The sequence below is a fragment of the Mustela nivalis genome (genome assembly GCF_964662115.1).
Source record: "Mustela nivalis genome assembly, chromosome: 18".
In the NCBI taxonomy this organism is placed as follows: domain Eukaryota; kingdom Metazoa; phylum Chordata; class Mammalia; order Carnivora; family Mustelidae; genus Mustela; species Mustela nivalis.
Genome location: NC_139037.1, coordinates 18,766,651 through 18,785,268, shown reverse-complemented (window position 1 = coordinate 18,785,268; position 18,618 = coordinate 18,766,651). Strand labels below are relative to the sequence as shown.

At 54.8% G+C, this 18,618-nt stretch overlaps 1 protein-coding gene across 1 annotated transcript in view; it reads left to right on the top strand.

The window, feature by feature from the left end:
- The first annotated feature begins 3,222 nt into the window (after window positions 1-3,222).
- Window positions 3,223-18,618, top strand: part of CDH5 (cadherin 5) — a 31,639-nt gene continuing 16,243 nt past the window's right edge. The window contains exons 1-3 of the mRNA XM_082711999.1: window positions 3,223-3,364; window positions 13,684-13,902; window positions 17,876-18,164. Of these exons, the coding sequence (XP_082568125.1) occupies window positions 13,702-13,902; window positions 17,876-18,164 (490 nt within the window). The 5' untranslated portion in view covers window positions 3,223-3,364; window positions 13,684-13,701. The remainder of the gene's footprint in view (window positions 3,365-13,683; window positions 13,903-17,875; window positions 18,165-18,618) is intronic.

The following is an 18,618-nucleotide window of genomic DNA, read 5'->3' as shown; positions in this document are numbered from 1 at the left end:
AGGCAACGCCAGACGTGGGAGAGCATGAGCAAAGGCCCGGAGGTAAGAGGCTGCCTGCATCTCTGTGCAGGGCTTGGGCCTCCAGCACTGAGGGGGAGGAAGGCACAGCACTCCTACTGAGAAGCCCCTACTGAGTGCCAGCCCCAGCGGGGCAGGAGAGCGTCGGGGGCAAGGACGCAGCGTCTAGAAGCAGGCCTGGCTAGGGGCTCCACTGCATCCCTGACAAGCTCTGATGTGGGAAAGCACGCAATCCCCAGCCTCTGTTCCCCCAGCCCGCGATGGAGGTGGTGGAGATGATGACAGCCCCGCCCCCAGGGGCGCTGAGGACTGAAACAGGAGCTCCTGAGAAACAGCCCACCTACTGCCCGCACACACAGGCTGTGCTCCCCAGACCTGAGCACCGGGAGGGCTGTGGGTGTGTTCCAGGCCTTCCGGGGCCCCTGCCAGCCATTTGATTCCACCCACCTAGGCTGAGGCCCAGGAATCTGTATTCTCAGCAAACCCTCCCCTGGTGATCTGCTGTTGTGCTCATGCAATTGTGTCGTCTTCACTTATCTTTGGACAGCCCTGCAAAGTGTGGACAGGTAATGTTTTCCACAGGTAAGGAAAGGCTCAGAGAGGCATGTCGGCTGCTCCAGGTCACACAGCCAGTGAGAAGCCAAGGTAGGTTCTGAACCAGGTCTGTAGCTCTCCAAGCAGAGCATCACGCGCCAAGCCGCCAATCATCTTTGGTCCTGGCAGACGCTAGGTAGGTGTCCCGAGGCCTCCCTGCTACACTCCCCAGTCTGCCCCATCACCCCCACTGTCGCTTCCTCCTCCACTGCTAATCACGTCTCACAGACCATCCCGTTTCCTGCCGGACCACCGGCTGTCTCCTTTGCTCCCAATGGCACTTCCTGGCCTTGTGCCCTCCCAGGACCTCCCCTGCCTACGGAGTGGTTGGAGCAGGGGCTGGGTGGTGGCAGACATTGGGCATGAGATCCCCAGGGACCCCAAGTAGCACTAGTCCTCCTCCTGTGGCCTGGACTACCTCTGCACAGTGACACACCCCAGCCCCGGGGCACGTGCCCAGATGGCCATCCCCTTATACACAGATGACAGGAACAGCAGCCTTCAGGGCAGGGTTGACTTCCCCGTGGACTGGGACCACAAAGGGAACCGGCAGATGGTGCCAAGACAGACCCTGTCCCCATCTGCCACCAGCGCCAAATCCGAGACCCAGCAGGAAGTGATGCACGGCCCCGCCCGACCCCATGGGCACGTAGACCACACAGCCGGCAGCTGGCACAGGCTGAAGGGGTGCGGGGCCAGGAGAATCGGGCCGAGGGACCAGAGATGGAGTGTTGGCCTATCCTGGCTCCTCTGGGGCCACCCGCACCCTCCAGCAGGGGAAGGCAGAGTTAAGCCTGTTGGAGAAGAAAACAAGAAAACGCTGCGCCTTTGTTTTTCCATTCTGCCAAAAGTGATGGAATGTGCTGGATCCTGTGCAGAGGCCCACCTCAGGACCGCCCCCTTCCACAGGTCGCTCTGCCCTCTCCAGCATCGCTTGTCCTCCCCATCTGCTGGACGTTCCCTCAGCGCAAACATAGCTTTGAACACACACACACACACACACACACACACACACACCATTTCTTGCTCTGTTCACTCTAAGTCTTAGGAAGGAGCTGTGATCACACACATCTCCCCCCTTCATCCCCCTCTGCTGACCCCTCTAATCGGCCTTGTATACTCCGTTCCATTTTACCTGCTCTGCCCACAATGGCCCATGACGTCCAGCTTCCAAATCTGCCCTCCCCTCACCCAGGCTGCCCCGACAAGACCCTCTCCTCATCCTCGCCGACTGTCCACAGCCCTGCTCTCTCCCAGCCTTCCCTCTACCTGGATGGGCTCTCCCGGAAGATCTACAAATCTGGGAGTCTGGGATCTCCCTCCTGGTAGGCCAACCCACTCCCAGGGCCTCAGGTTAATAAGCCACAAATCAGCTCGGGGCTTCTGAACCTCATCCCTAGGTCACCCGTAACCACCCCTCTCCAACTGCCAGCCTGGCCTCACCACCTGGGTGTCTAAAAGCCATGTCAAGCTCACTGTGCCCAAAACAGAGAAACGTGTACCTCCCCTTCCCAGAAAAATAGTTTTTCACCCCATTCCCCACCTCCCTACGCACGTCCGCAGGCCGTCCCAGGGCCCTTCTGAGCAAGACGCTCCCCCTCTCAGGTGTCTGTCTGCCCCGTCCAATAAAGGATCACGAGTGGGACTTCCCGACCACTCACCCATGGGAAACAGAGGCAACCACTGAGAGGACGGATTCCCAGTGCTCACCCGGGGAGAATCCCAATCAGCTGAGCTGGAGTGTGGCCCGGGTACCCGCAGGTTACGAAACATCCTCCTGTGTCTCTGAGGGTTCACAGAAACTGAGCCCTTCCTGCCCCCAGTTGCTTGGTTCTGATGGACTGATCCCACGTTCGGACTCACTTGGCTCCTGTGGCTCTCTCAACAGTCACGCGAGGCTGAGGCTCTGATTATCGCCATCTCCGGATGCGGAAATGGTACATCGGAGGACACGACTGGCTCCACAGTTATGTCAGAAGCAGAGCTAGGGCACCTGACTGCACTAGATATTCCCACACCCAAATGCCCCCCACAAACCCCAGCTGCTACCTTAATTCTAGAACCCATGTCCGCCGCCACCAGGGAAAAGGCAATCTGGCCCCCCAGAGCCAAGGGCTGCTGCCTGCTTCCCATCTCCCACCCAGCCCACCCCTGAGACCCCTGAAACCTCCCCATCGCCCGCAAGTCGACCCCTCTCAGCAAGTCAGGGGGCCACCTGGGAAGATCTGGGTCTAAGCCCAAGCTGGCCCAGGCTGGATTTTTGGCTCTGGACACCCCAGCTGGGTAGATAAGCCCCTTAAACTCAGAGTCTCAGTGCCCTGAGCTATAGAATGGGGTGATGACACCTGCCCTGAGCATTACGAGGAGGATGAACTAAGGACCTTGGCGGGTGCTGGGCCTGGGCCCCAGAGCTGAGGCCTGGGGCCAGGGTCTGAGGTGAGCATCCCGGGCCAGATCCAGGCCTAGGCCTCTGTGGGGAGAGCCTGGCCGGGCCAAGGCAACCGCCCACCACAGAGCCTGCCTATCTACAGCCAGCCCGGCCCTCACAAAGGAACAATAACAGGAAACCATCCCAGGGGGAAGTGGGCCAGGGCCAGCTGGAAAACCTGAAGGGGCGGCAGCCGGGCCTCCCTAGTCGGCGGGGTGTGGCTCTCCTCCAAAGGCTATCGGCAGAGCTTCACACACTGCACAGCAGCTCAGCCCCAGAAGGACGGTCGGACGGAACGAGGACACCTCTCAGCCCACGAGCACAGTGAGTGACGAAAGCCCGCACCCCACTTCACCCTAAACCAAACTGAGAGAGGGTGCTCGGCTTCCCCGTGTATAGTGCGGTTGTTGTCGGGGTCCCAGGCGAGAGTCATTCCTTGGGGACAGACCAGGTCTCCTCCAGGCTCAGAGCAAGGCCAGGAGAGTGTGCCTCGTGTTGGCGGCACAGGCACAAATGGGCCTTCTCAGGACTGGGGAGAAGGCCGTGCTCTCCCACAGGGAGACTCTCCAACTCCATGTGACTTGAAGGCCCACTGGCTTCCACGGCGCCATGATCGGAGAGGGCGGGAGTCTGTCTGAGTTGCCATCAGAGGCAGAGGATGGGCACCAGGCCTAGCCTCCCCTTGTGAGGCCCTCCCCCATGGGAGAGGGCTTACCAAGGCCTGACATCATCCCTCCTGCCCAAGTTCTGTGCTGGCCTTGGGCTCTGAGGAGCCCCAGAAGGGGAGCCCTGAGCCCAGGGCTCTGTTAGCCACTGCCCCCATTTTTAGAATAGGCAGCTGAGGACCGGCCCTCAGCACCTGAGGCCCTGCCTACAGATCCCTCCCCTCTCCTCCCTGCCTTGGACACTGCGGGGGCCAGGTCAGAGCCATGGGAGCTACAGTCATATGCCCCAAGGTTGGGATCCCACAGCCCTCATATCTCAGGGAAGCCCCCCAAAAGACTTAAAGGCAGGCAGTTTAAGGTGAGATCCCCAGATCTACCCCTCCTCCCCATGTTGCTTTGGGAAGATTACTCAGCTCCTCTAAACCTCCATGTTCTCGCTGGAACAATGGAGACAGGGACTCATGGCGCCAGCCATTACGGGAACTGGAGGTGGTAAGGTTAAAGGGTTCTAAAGACGGAGCTCATGATTCTACCACTGCCAACGAACCCATAAGTTTAGATGCATCCTTTCTCTGCTCCGAGGGGAGGACACTCGGACAGGGCAGAGTAAGATCGGGAGTGGGGATCTGAACCAGGACCGGCACCCCAAAGCCCAGACTCTTTCTAGCACCAAGGATTTCTTCCATGTCTCAGGTTTCTCATCTATAAGCCAGAGGAAAGCAGCCTTTTCATGAGTCAATTATAGGAGGCCGTGTCCACACCCAGGAATGGCTCACGGAAGGGGGTCATCAGGAAATCACAGCTGAATGTAGCCGTTACCCCAGAGCTGTGAATGTCATCGAGTTTTTGATCCCTGAGGTCAGTCAGTCCCCAGCAGGTGGGGGGTGGGGCTGCGGTGCACATGAGAGGCTGTGGGCTCCGCTCTTCCCCTGGCAAGCTCTCCGGCCGAGCTTGTTCCCCAGCCTGTGGACGATGCTGCTGTGTGAAGGGGACAGACAGGACCCCACAAGAGAAGAAGGGCACTCTGGGGGAGGCAGGGTTTAGGAAGGCTGCCGTGGCCACAGGGTTTTTTGGAGCAGGAAGTGCCAGGAGGGCTGGCGACAGTGATGGCCATGAATGCCAGGACCAGGGACTCTGGCTCCCCTTCAGGTGGTGGGGAGTAGCAGAGACCTGCCATCTTAGGCCCCAGTCTGGGGGGCAGCAGGTGATCCCCAAGGGGCCCAGGCAGCCCTGCCGATTGCCGCTTACCATGGTAAGGCAGTAGAGGAGGCATCCGCTGGCCTGGCAGGGGTTAAGCTGCCCACCCTGCAGTTTCAACCTGACCAATTGTGCTGCGAAACAAGGGCCGGACGTGGGGGCAGGAAACCAGAGGGGCCACATGTATTTTCTTCCAGAGCTGGCTGACTCACAGCTCTGCTGCTGCCTTGGGGACATAAGGTGAACACGGCGGCCACTCACTCTAGAACAATCTTGGGCTTCTTGCCTACGGGGATCCATCCCAGTTACTTCCAGCACCTCTCCCCACCAGCCCCTTCCCCACCATTCCTGAAGCTACTAAAAGAATTCCCGTTTGACAGAGGGGACCGCGGTTGCTGAAAGAGACCAAGCAGGCAGTCCCAGGTTACACAGTGAGCATGAGACGGGAGCAAACTAGGAGTGAGGCCACCTTTTTCTGACCCTGTAGCCCCACCACACTCCACAGTGAAGCTCAGAGAGGGGAAAAGTCAGGGAGGGTTGAACCTGACAGTTTAAGCCACAGAAGAAGCCATGAGAATAAGTCAGGAGCCAAATGATGCTGGAAGGAATGTTCTAGGAGCCAGGTCCTGCCCTGGGGAGCTTGGGTTCTGGCTAGAGATTCTAAAAAGTCCATCCTAACCCAAGTCCAAACAGATACTGGGTGGAAAAATCCCAGAAGGCTTCCTAGAGGAGGAATACTGAGAGGTCTTAAGTCTGCTCTCTGACCTTCAGTCTTCTATTCTCTCTAGGGCAGGGGATGGACCAAATGGTCCCTAAACTCATTCAGGGACTTCCAGATTATCTGTCTTGGGTCACAGTAACCGTCAGATCCTGGCAGGCACAGATATTGGGAGGAGGGGAAACATGGAGCCCAGGGCCAGGCAGGCAGTGAATGAGATTTCCTTCTGGAGAGGAACAGAGGGGTATAGGAGGTGGGCCCAGGGAAGAACCAGGAAGTGAGGTCAGGTGTGAGTTGGCCAGCCAGGCCCACTGCCATCAGGCTGGAGTGGGTGGGTAGGAAAGAGTCAAGACAACTGCATACCTACTGAGCACCTACTGTATACCAGGCTTCACACCGATGATCTCATTTAATCCTCCTGACCAAGGAGGCAGCTACTGTTGCCTCCTTTACAGATGAGGGATCTGGGGCTCAGAGAGGCAAGGGATGGGCCTAAGGCTACACAGCTCTTGGGCAGCTCGGCCAGTACAAATGGCAAGCATGTGAGGCAAGCATGTGAGGCTCATTCTGTTGCTCCCAATGATTGTCTCAGAGCCTCAGTCAAAGTCAGGAAGCCCAAAGATGACTGGAAAAACCTCCCTGCTGGGGGGTGAGGGGTGTTGTCTCCTTGAAACTTGGAGCTGCCCCCATTAGAAGATGGGGGGGGGGGGAGACTGGATAATCCTAGAGCCCAGAAACCCAGCACAAAATTGTTTGAAATCACAGACGAAGTCTGGTGAATTGCTAGTATCTACTTATAAGATTTTACTGAAGATTCAGGGACTGAGTTCAAGTTCAGTAGGAATACATACTATAATACTGTAATCAGTGATGTGTGCCATGGATATGGAAAGGGGTGACAGCCTGTGAGCTCTGTCTGGCCAGGTCTACATAAAAGGTTTCTTGCATAGGGAATGTTCATCAGAGGACACAAAGAAACTTGTCCTCAAAGAATCAAAATCCTACTGGTGGTATGTCTAATATGATGGGCCACTAGCGATGCTATTTGGGGAGGAGATTCTTTTGAGCTATACCAAGGGTTGCACCCGCTCTGACCACCCAAGGTCTTGCCTTTAAGTATGCGAATTTGTGTATTAAATCCTGTCAGTGAGGAGGGAAGCGTGACAAGACCAGAACTGGAGACCAAGGCAGGCTGACAGGGAGCAGTGGGGACACTGACACCTCAACGTCCAGGGCCTTGAGTTCATGTAGCATGATGCTGGGTCAAAGTGGAGACCAGTCCAGAACCCACCAGGTCGGAGACACTCAGGCCAGGAGGCAGAGGCTGTGCTAGGGGCAGGAGTCAAAGAGACCTCATCAAAGAGGCAGCCTGGGGCTTGGAAAGAAGTAGAGCATTCACCCAGGGGACACAGCAAAGAGCATTCCATACAGAGGGAACAGCCTGTGCAAAGGGCCTGCTGGAGAGAGGAAGAGCCACATGTGTTCCAGAAATGTCTAGCTCTCCCCATGGCTGGAAGGGGCACGGAGACAGAGAAGAGGAGAGCCAGCAGGATGGGCAGGGGCTAAGCCATGCTGGGCCCTGAAACCAGGCTCAGGAACTAGGCTTCATCCTGCAAGGTGTGGGGTGGAGGAGCCAGGGAGGAGTGGTCAGCAGGGGAGTAGCACAGTCAGCACGAAGGGGAGTCGAGAGAGGAAAGCTGTCAGCAAAACCCTACAGGAAGGAGATTAGGTCTGGGACCCACAGGAGCTGGTCCCTAGCCTGAATTAAGCCACAAACAAGGAGAAAGCCCAAAGGGGTCAGTTCACAGCTGCTCAATCCTGTCCCCCAACACACCCCATCCCGAGGCTCCTAGGGCTTCACCCTTCATCCTCCCAGTACCTAACAGCTGCCAAGGCCCAGCTGTAAATGCTGGGCATCCAGTGGACAATATGGGAATCCAGGGATCACTGGCTCCAATCTCTGTCCCAGACTGAGGCTCAAGGTGGTGGCGTGGAAAGCAGTGAGAAGAGCCATCCAGGGCCACACAGGGAGCAAGGGCTCAGCACTTGCCCTTCCCATAGGCACAGCCCCCATATGTTCTGGGCCTTTCCTCCCAAAGTCTGGCCCCAAATCCCTGACCCAGGGCGCCTGGGCTAGAGTCCAGAGCCTGTGGGAGGTTGGGCTAGGAATGATCGTCCTGTCCGCCCTCTGATGCTTTGCCTGGGGCTGGGTTCAGCTGCCCGATCTTGTCCCGGCTGGAGGGGGTGTACTGCATGAGAGCAGAGGGGCCACTCTTCGGGGAGGGTGGGTGAGTGGGGACAGGGGTGTGTACTTACAAAGACTCCGTTGATGGTGTTGTGCCTCCATGTGTATTCCTGACCCGCAAGCTTCCTCTGCCCCACCCCAAAAGGCCCTCCACCCTGCCTGATAACCCCTTCAGGCCTAGACTCAGCCCCTAAAGCCTCAGGCTTGAGCATTGCTCTGGTCAGGTCAAGGGCTGCTGGTACTGGGGACAGGGCTAGCCCAGGGTCACCTGCCAGGCCAGCCCACGGAGAGGCTCCCAGCGGGGTCCAGGCTTCCTAGGGTCTTTGTAGCTACAAAAGGAGCAGCTCTAGCTCTTCCTTTCCCCTCCCTTTGTCTCCCTCTGTGTCCCCCGAGTCTTTTTTAAACTCACAGAGCTGAGTAGACTTCACAGCGCCTTCGAGACCAAACCTCAGTGACAGATAGAGGCCACAAATAGAAAGGGACCAAAGGGATGTTTGCCTGATGTCCCACAGTAGGTCAGAGAAAAGTAAGACTCCCACCTGGACTGAGACCCTCAGAACATTCTAGGGTCTGCTGGCCCCCACCTCCAGCTTCTCACTCTCCTCCATCAGCACACCACACAATTTAAAACTGGGTATTTTTTATCAAACGGTTAGTATCCTTCCCCGTGGGGGTACAGACTGCATTGGCTCCCCACATGTAGTTTGGTGCGGGGCCCACAGCAGGTGCTCAATGAATGTTTGTTGAGCGCTAGAGAAGGCTTCCGAAAAGTGGGAACATGGGCCTAAAGTCCAGGCCGAAGAGAGAGAACGCCAAGTGCAGAGGCCAGGAGGCAGTGACCAAGCCTGGTGGGTGTCAACGTCCTGCAGGCTGGGCTGCTGCCAGAAGCCCACCAAGCAACCCCAGACCCACAGAGGAGACAAGTGAGAGGAGCAGATGAGGCACAGGTCCCCACACTTGGCTCAACCTTCGGAGCACCCCTCAGTCCTCAGGCTCAGCCCAGGCATCTGGATGAAGGGCCCCACCCGCTGTGGACAAAAACGTGGAGCCAGAGCTTTCCCCAGCCCCGACTTCCCATCTGGGCATAGGTGAGCCCCGCTGTCCCCCAGATTCTCTGAGGCTCCTCGGCCCCTTCTCCTGGGTTCCATGCCTGCTCACTCTGGACCACACACCCCGTCCTCTCATTCTGGGCCCCCCAGACCTTCCCAGATTGACCAAGGGCACAGAGGGTCCACCCTCCTCCAGGAATGCATTTGGAGCTGCCCCCCAAAAGCCTCTAGCAGGGCTCCAGGGGTGGGGCCGCACACAAACCCTGCATGACAGGGACCAGGCCAGGCATCTGGCCTCTGTGTGGAGCTGCCAAGCAGGTCCCCTTGCCCCTGAAGGCTGTTGTCAGGCAAGTTCCCGGGGCTCCTCAGCTGAGACTTTCTGAGCAGAGAAGTCACTTCCAAACTCCTCAGATCCTCTGCTCATCGGTCATACCCCAAATCCACCTGGCAGCATTCTGATCCCTCCGAAAACTTGGTGAAGATAAACAGCTTATAGCAAGGTGAAGAGCTAAAGGAAGCCTGACCCCGGCTGCAGCTCAGACCCACCTCCAGAGGTGTGGCCAAGGGCAATTCTGCTTCCAGCTGTGGGCACGGAAGGCTGACTTCCTCTCCAACAGCAGTAGGGGGAGAAACAATCATCGACAAAACCCTTCCTCTTGGCCTGCATCTTGGAGGCCAAATTTCTAACACAAAAGGTGAAAGACCCAAATAAATGAGGCTTTTCAGATAGAAAAATCCCTCAGGCCCCTCTGAGTTTGGGTGAGGAAGGAGCCCAGGATTCAGAAAAAGAGCTAGGTAAGGGTTCTAGACCTGCCACTTCTGAGTTGTTTGTCTCCGTGCCTCAGTTTCTCCCTCTGGGAATTGGGGGCAGTAATTCCTACGTCCTGGGAATAATATGAAAACCAAATGAGACAGCATCTCCGAAAGCTAAGCATGGACAGCTGCTTATCATCATTACACGCGAGTGTCCCCAGCGAGAGGGAGGCGGTGCAGTGTGGAGAGCAGTATTTGGGGTGAAAGGCAGCCTCCGTTCACATCCTGGCTCCATCTCTCACCGCCCTATGAGCTGGGATGACGGGGTGTTAAGGAATAAAAGTGGTAACTCGACGACTCGGTGAAGCAGACTCCTGTGACAGAGCATTCGTCCACGTTTGGGTTCACTGTTAGCTAGTGTTTTTTGCAACTACTTCGGAATTCAGGCCTGAAAGCCACCCTGACAGGTAGATGCTAGTGCTCGCATTGTACAGATGGTGAAAGCAAGGCTCCGGGCAGTAGAGCGTCCTGTGCACAGTCATGCAGTGGTGCGACAGTGCAGCTGAGGTGCAAGAAGCCCACTGAGCCCGCGACCACCAGCCTGCGCCGCCTGAGCCTGAAGAGGAAAGATCCATGTGTGACTTGTGGCCAGCCTCGGTGGGGGAGGGAAGACACAGATGAGGCTCGATGTTCTCCAGGAAGGAGAGGGAGCTGTGATTCAGGACTGCAGCGGGGCTGGCCATCAACACTGGGACCAGGCCCAAGCTTGTGCTGCAGTGGGGGTGCGCTGGGAGAGGCCAGGATGGGGGACCAGCCCAGGGACCCTTTTCATCTCTCCTCTATGCCGTGCTCCAGCAGGTCCCAGTCACTCCACCTCAGAAGCATACTCCAGGGCCCTCCCCTCCTCACCCCAATCTGGGTGACAGTGACCGCCAACCTCTGGGTCTCCCCCTCCCAGCCTGTCTCCTCACCGCAGCTACGACCTCTGCAAATCAGACCATGGCACTCTCCTACCCTCTTAAGGAAGAGCTCTCTCCCCAGGCTGCCCCCACACAACCTGATGGCACCCATTTCCAATGGCTGAGCCAACAAACTACCCCAAATGTGGGACTTAAAACAACACAAGTTATTTCCTTTTCCTCTTACAGTTCTGGAGGGGCCAGGTCTGACCCGGGTTTCAGTGGGCTAAAAATCGGGGCTGCGTTCCTCTGGAGATCTAGGGGAGAATCTGTTTCCTCACCTTTTCTGGCTTCAAGAGGCCGCTCACATTCCTTGGCCCGTGGCCACATATCACACCAATTTCTGTCTCCACTGTCACATCTCCTTTTACCTGGTTCTGACCTTCTTACCTTCATTTTTTAAGGACACTCTAATTATATTATGCATAACATGGTGCACATAATCCAGGCCCACCACCCTCTCTCAAGATCCTTCACTTCATCATATCTGCTCAAAGTCCTTTTGCCATAGAAAGTAACATATTCACAGATTCCAAGGGATTCAGACATGGACCTCTTTGGGGGGCTTTCCCTCAGCCTACCACACTGGCCTCATCACCTCTTCCTATGTCTCACCCCTTGTTGCTCATTTCTACCTGACCCAGGGCTTCTTTTGGTTCTTCAAGCACCCCACCCATTTTTCTACCTCAGGGCCTTTGCACATGTTAGTCCTTCTGCCTAGAAAGACTTTCTTTCCCCTGGTACTCCTAAGACTAACACTACGGTGCTGGTTTAAGTGTCATCTCTCTGAGAGGCCTCCCCTGACCTCAGCTAGCCACCCTCTCTCTGAGTTGCACCCCCCAGTGTAACACTAGCTGGCGTTTTCTTAACTTGCTTATTTTCCTGGTGTTCCCACTACAGCGTGCACTCCCTGAGGTCAATCCCATGTGCTTTGCTTACTGCTGTGCCCCAGTGCCCATTATGGAACCCACGTATAGTAGGTACTCAGTACCCATTTGGCTCAGTGCGTGGGTTCGCACTCCACCTTGTCTAAAGGCCTGAAGATTCTCTCTCTGTTTCTCAGTTTCACTTCTGTTTGTTTTACTTTTTCATATTTGAGTCACCTCTCACTTGGGAGGAAGAAAGAACCAAGACTCGAAGTCCCTTTGTAGGCAGATAAGGAAATGACCCGCTAGGCCTGAGTCTGGCAATGTTGGGGCAGAGGCATGCGGGCCACGTCCCCTGAGTCAGGACCAGCTTCCTGGCCAGCACTCCCAACATCCCCAAATCTTTCATCACTGCCTTCCTCCCACCTAGAGGGGCTATCCTCTCCATGTCCTACCCTCAAAAGACACCAAGCCTCCTTCAGTTCCACCACCTCATAACTGAGGAACCTGAGACCCAGAACCTCTCCCCAGGCACATGGCACATTCATTCACTGACAAGCTCCAGTGTTCTGTCCCACCCAAGCCTGGGAGCCTGCTTCCTCCTGGGCCAGCAGCAGGGACCACAGGGTGGGGGCCTCAGATGCTAAGATCAGCAGACCCAGAGGCGAGGCTAGCCCAGCGCAGACATCCCGGGCTCTCATTGAGGACAGCCTGGCGCCAGCGTCTTAAAAGAAATGTTACTAGAGTTTACAAAACTCCTATAATGTGCAAAATCCAGGCTCTCCCTTGGGCCAAGATGGGGGACAAGCCAGGTGGCAGCCTCCTATCCAGGATCCTGTGGTCCTTGTCTCTCTCCAAGCAGGAACCCTGGTTCCCACTCCCACCCATATGACCTCTGACCCTGGAATTACCCAGGAGCCACAGATGAGTGATGCAGAGACCCAGCATGAGTAGACTAATGGGGTCAGGGTTGAGAGAGCACAATGATAACCAGAGTCACAGCCTTCACCAACCACAGGGGATTGGGGGAAAACCCCCCTTCCTGGAATTCAGGATGAAACCAGGCTGTGATTTCTGGGTGACCCAAGATTCTGGTCCAGGCTGATTTCCTGTCCCAAGAGGTGCCATTTAGGGTCTGCAAGCACACTGGGCCCTATTCTTAAGGCCCGTTTTCATGCTCTTCTATCTCTATCTTGAAATTCTTAATACTTTTTGAACAAAGGGCCCCACACTTCCATTTTACACTGGGCCCCACAAACTATGAGCCCAGCTTCTCAATCCCCCACCTTCCCCCACTCCTGTCCTTGTAATAGTTACTAAACTGATCACCAACGGGGAGCTCTGGGCCTGGTGAGGGCCTGACCCTCCAGGTTAAGACACTGGGGTTTCCTAAGGACTTTCTGAATACAGCATCAAAGCAAGAGTGCCACAGGGCTCTCCTGCTGGCGGGGGTGGGGAGGGCATGTTTGCTCAGAGGCGTCTTGAAGTCCCACCCCACAGCAGCTGTGAGGACAAGAGAGGGCAGTGGGAGAAAACACGACCTTTGGGGCCAGGCAGACCTGGTTCGAGTCTCACTCTGCGGCTCACAGTCTGGGATCTCAGGAATGTTCACTAAACCCCTCTGCTCCTCAGCTTGTTGGTCACGTGAGGGTTATAATTAATCCACTTCGAGAGTAACCAGGAAAATTAAATGAGATGACACACGTAAAGCGCAGCTGCACAGTGTCGGGCTTGTAATAAGTACTTGATAAGTGATAGCTGTTGAGGTCAGACACGGAGGCTCCATCCCCAGCCCCACCACTTGCTCCGGGGGGGATCTTAACGTCTTGTGTGTAAAAGGAGGGTTATGGGGTGTCACAGCACAGGGCTTTGGAAGCTCCCATCAGCAACCACATCACCCTCTCCTCCAGAAAAACCTTCCATCCAGCCCTTCCGGGGGGTCCCTTGGTCACTGGCACTCCCTCCAGACCAGTGCACATGAACTTCAGGAGAAGGGTTTCTGTGTCTGCCTCCCTCCCCCAGACCTGGAGCGAGTGGGGGCGGGGCAGGAACAGTGTCTGGTTGTGCCGGTAGGAGCAGAGAGGAAAGGACCGCAGAGTGAACCTAAGGGAAGTTCCCTCAACAGCAGGCAGCTGCTCACACGCCGGAGTATGACCGCCACGCCTTGGCGGTGTCCCCCCTCTTTCCCCAGATCGGTGCCTCTCAGAAGATGCAGATGCTCGTGCTGCTGCTCGCCTCGGTGGGCACCTGCCTGGACCCGCTGGTGGTGGTGGCAACAGACCCCAGCCCTGTCCGACCGGACCCCCCCGGCGTGCTGCGCATCCACCAGCGCCAGAAGAGAGACTGGATTTGGAACCAGATGCACATCGATGAAGAGAAAAACACCTCACTGCCCCATTATGTGGGCAAGGTAAGCCTCGGGCCCCAGAGCAGGTGCGGCATCAGCAGCAGGTGGCCCGCAATGATGGTGGCAGCGGGACAGCTGGTGACACACTGTCCTGGCAGCCAGGGGGCGGCCGGTGGCTGTGAAGGTAATGCTGGTAGAGCAGACAGAGCTGGTGGAAGGGGTCACGACACTGAAGGGAAAGGTGGTGGTGGTGACAGGGAAGGGAAGGTGGTGCCCCAGCAGCTGGGGGTGGGGCCGGCCAGGGAAGCTCCACGCACAGCCTGCCCAGACCAGCAGGCTGACTGTGCCCACGGGCTCCTCGGGCTCCCTAGAATGGCTGGGAAATGTCAATGCCTCAGGATGGCCTCTCAGAGAGAAAGATGCTTGACCAGGGTCACATGATGAGACTCAGACAGAGCCCGAGGAGAACAAACCCCAGGAAAGCGCAGGGTTCCTGACTTCCAACACAAACGTGAACTCTGCGTCACAGAGGAAAATGTCATCAACCCACCTACATCTTTCCCAATGGGATAACTGTGCCATGAATCAGCCACTGATGAGGATGGCCAGCCCCGAGGAAAATCTGCGGTGCGAGGAAGGGAGAGCCCGCAGAAAGCGGAAGCCAGCTGGCTCATGGGTAGCCAGCCCTGACATGGAAACCTTCAGAAGGCTCTCCTCTCCCAAGGGTCTTCAAGCAGCAGGAAGAGCGTCAGGCCTGCCATCATCCGCCAAGAGTGTTCACTTGGCACCTGGCATTGGGCCAGGGGACAGAGAAGCCACAAGCAGTCCCCACCCTGGGAAGGAACAGGGTGCCTGGGAGAGGCAAGGACAAGTTTCCAAGGATCACCTCCTGGCTCCCAAAGACGTAATCTGAGGGAAGGAAATCCCTGTTTATCAAGGCCACAGTCCGGAGCCTTTGTTTACAGACTGGTTGGACAATGGGAGTGAGCCCTGAGCAGCTTTCTGAATTCATAAATATAGGTCAGCATGGCTTTCCGCATTAAGACGTTATATCCAAATATACTGATAATTAAAAAAGAGAGAGAGAGAGAGAGAGACCGCTCCCAGAAACCCATACTCCCAGTCTGACTATGAGGAAAATATCAGATAAATTCCAGTAGAGAAGCATCCTACAAAATACCTGACTAGTACCCATCAGAACTGTCAAGGTCATCAAAAACACTGAAAGTCTGAGAAACTGTCATAGCCAAGAGGAACCCAAAGAAACATGATGACTAGATGTAATGGGGTGTCCTGGATAGATTCCTAGAGCAGGAAAAGGACATGAAGCAAAAACTGAGGGCATCTGTATGAATGATGGACCCCAGTCACTACAAATGTATTGGTCCTGGTCCACTAATGAGAACAAAGGCACCATACTAACAGAACATCACCATAAAACGTTGATAATCATGGAAACTGGGAGCAGGATGCATGAGAACTCTCTGTCTTATCTTCTCGGTTTTCTAATAAAGCTAAAACTGTTCTAAAAAATAAAGTGTTGGAGGGAAGGAGCTTATACGCCAATGGAATCTTGTGCAGAATTCCAATAAAATAGGTCAAAGCTCAATCTCTCCCCACCACTAACCCTGCCCATGTGGGTCCTAATGCACCAACCCCCCCACCCCGAACCAAGTTTGGAACTACCTACTAACCCTAAGCAACTCGCACAGAGTTCCAGACTGTCCCTTCTCCTTGAATCCCCACTATTCCCCCGAGCCACAGGCTGCAGAGCTGGGGTGTTTGCTTCTTGCCTCCTGACCCACTGTTCATCATACATCCTGGCCCCTGGGTCTTGGGACCCCCTCATGAACCTGCCGGGCCCCAGTACACCGGGTACCCAGTACCCGGCTCTGCTCCACCCAAGGCGGAGGCCCTCACACCCTGTCTCCACTTCCTCACCTTGCAGACTTTTCTCCAAGCTGTCCTCTGGCTTTCCACCCCACCCCCCGCCCTGATGCTGCTCTCAACCAGGGTGCCGGGGTTGCACTGCTGCTCAATCCGAGGGATGCCTTCTAGCCTCACGGGATCTGACCACACCCTTCTTGACACTCCCTCTTCTGTCTTGACACCCACTCTTTCTTGGTTCTCCTCATCAGACAGCAAGGCTCTTGCTCCCTGGACCCACATGGCCCTGTCTCGGAGTCTCAACCCTGGGAGCAGGAACGGGGTCTGGATTACCCCTGTGTTTCCAGCGTTCTGCCTAGCAACTTTTAGGCAACTGATTTATACATTTTTAATGGAATTGAACTGCATTTTCTTAAATATTCTAACCATCTATGAGAGTACCACTTTACATGCATGAAATATGATTCTCTTGTGTTCCTTAAAGTCTCTGTTTCTAAGATTCTATAAATGAAATGTTTAGCACTTCTACCCTAATATCTTTCAACATATGGATATACCATGAATAATAACATGTATTTATTGAGAGCCTGTGCAAATGGCTTTACGTACATTAGCTTCCAAATCTTTTTCTAAATCTTCTTCTTGGGGCGTCTGGAGGGCTCCAGTCAGTTAAGCGTCTGCCTTTAGCTCAGGTCATGATCTCAGGGTCCTGGGATCAAACCCCATGCTGAGCTCCATGTTCAGTGGGAAGTCTGCTTCCCGCTCTGACCCTCCCCTATCTTGTGCGCTCTCTCTCTCTCACTCTTTTTTTTTTAAAGATTTTTATTTATTTATTTGACAGAGAGAGATCACAAGCAGGCTGAGAGGCAGGCAGAGAGAGAGGGGGAAGCAGGCTCCCCACTGAGCAGAGAGCCAAACGTGGGGCTCAATCCCAGGACCCTGAGATCATGACCTGAGCCAAAAGCAGAGGCTTCAACCCACCGAGCCACTAAGGCGGCACTCCTCTCTCTCACTCTCAAATAAAGAAAATCTTCAAAAAGTTATTTTAAAAAATAAATTTTAGTCTCTAGGGCACTAATACTATGTGTTACAAAGGAAAAATGTTCTTATTACAATGGGAAATCCTGAGTTAAAGCTCATTAGTTTTCTTCTATAGGGCTATGCATTGTAAATCTCCAAGAAGAGAACACTTTATGTACCGTACCAAAACTAAATTGACTGGAATCAGTGGTTTGCTGATAAATGTCTGACAACTGGTTCTCCAGGAAAAAAAAAAAGTCCTGATTCACCGCATTTGCTCATTTCCATGTGTAAATACTTTCACTATGTCTGCTTCAAGGTCCTAACTTAATGGCACCAAAGACAGAGTTGTGAAAAGATACATATTAACACCGCACCGTGTGGTATTTCCATCATTCAACACAGATATAACCTCAAGACCATAGTAAAATGTAGTACAATCATGAGAAAGCAATGAATTTTGAGTAGGCTATCTTTGCTTTAAATAGGATTTATTTAACTGATAAGTTTATATAACTGAACTTTTAAGAACGGCTGTGTTGAACACTAGCTCACAAACCTTCCGAAAGATGTAAGTTGGCTAGCCGGTGCCAGCCATCTCCCGGCTCACTGGAACGGAATTTTCGTGTGGAACAGCAAAAGACATCAGTGCTTCCTGGAATTCACTTCTGAAAGCACCGTTCTGCTCAACAGAGGAGCTCAACATATAGACGCGATATTACCTCCACTTTACAATGAGGTTACCATGACTCAGAGAGCTTAAGTGACTAGTAAGGGGCAGCATATCCCTTGCCTCCCATTGGCAACATTCTTTCCCTCGAAAATCTTTTTGTAAGCGCCTACGACGTTCCGAGTGCTGTTCTGGGAGTAGGAGGGCAGCAGGCTGGACAAGCCCCGTGGGTGTAGTGTTTGCAGGGACCTGGCTGAGAACACGCACTAAAGACCAGTTGGAGACACTTGTGAAAGCTGCAGGTGCTACACTTAGGCTCCCTGGACAGCACCACACACGTGTACACTCACAGGCACAACCGTGCAGGTGCGCATGTACACACCGACGTACCTACGTGCATCGACTCGCGCACATAGCCACCCCGCCCATCCTCCGCTCATGGCAACTCTTTTTTCCTAGATCAAATCGAGTGTGAACCGCAAGAACGCCAAGTATGTGCTCAAAGGAGAGTCTGTGGGCAAGGTCTTCCGGGTCAGGGAGGACACAGGGGACGTGTATGCCTTCGAGAGGCTGGACAGGGAGAAGATCCCTGAGTACCACCTCACTGCCCTGGTGGTGGACAAGAATACCAACCAGAACCTCGAGTCTCCTTCCAGCTTCACCATCAAAGTTCACGACGTGAATGACAACTGGCCTGTATTCACGCACCGGCTGTTCAACGCGTCTGTGCCGGAGATGTCCGCTGTGGGTATGTGCCCTGTTTTTACAGTCCCCTCCTCTCCCGCTCATCCGCGGCCTGAAGGCACTTCTCCCATCCGCAACTTCACTGCCTGGGGTCAGGGTTTAGTGAGTTCAGTGAAACTGCTATTTTACGTGGCTTGAAAGAAACACTGGCCTGGCCCCTAGTCATGGACTGAGCCCTGATCCTGATCATGGACTGAGTCCTAACCCTGATCATGACTGAGCCTTGACCATCAGAGACACATGTTTCACTACTCTTCGGAGCAAAGCCCACCCCCTGCTCTGGCTCAGGACTAGCACTGTAAAAGCATAGCCTTCACCCAGGAAGAGTACCAACTTAGCCACCACAGTAAGAAGTCACCTCTAGGAGCCACGCAGGAGTGGAGGGGGGAGGACCACAGCCCTCACCCCAAGTGCAGCACCAGTGTACCCCAGGCCTCTCCAAGTTACTACTTCCTCAA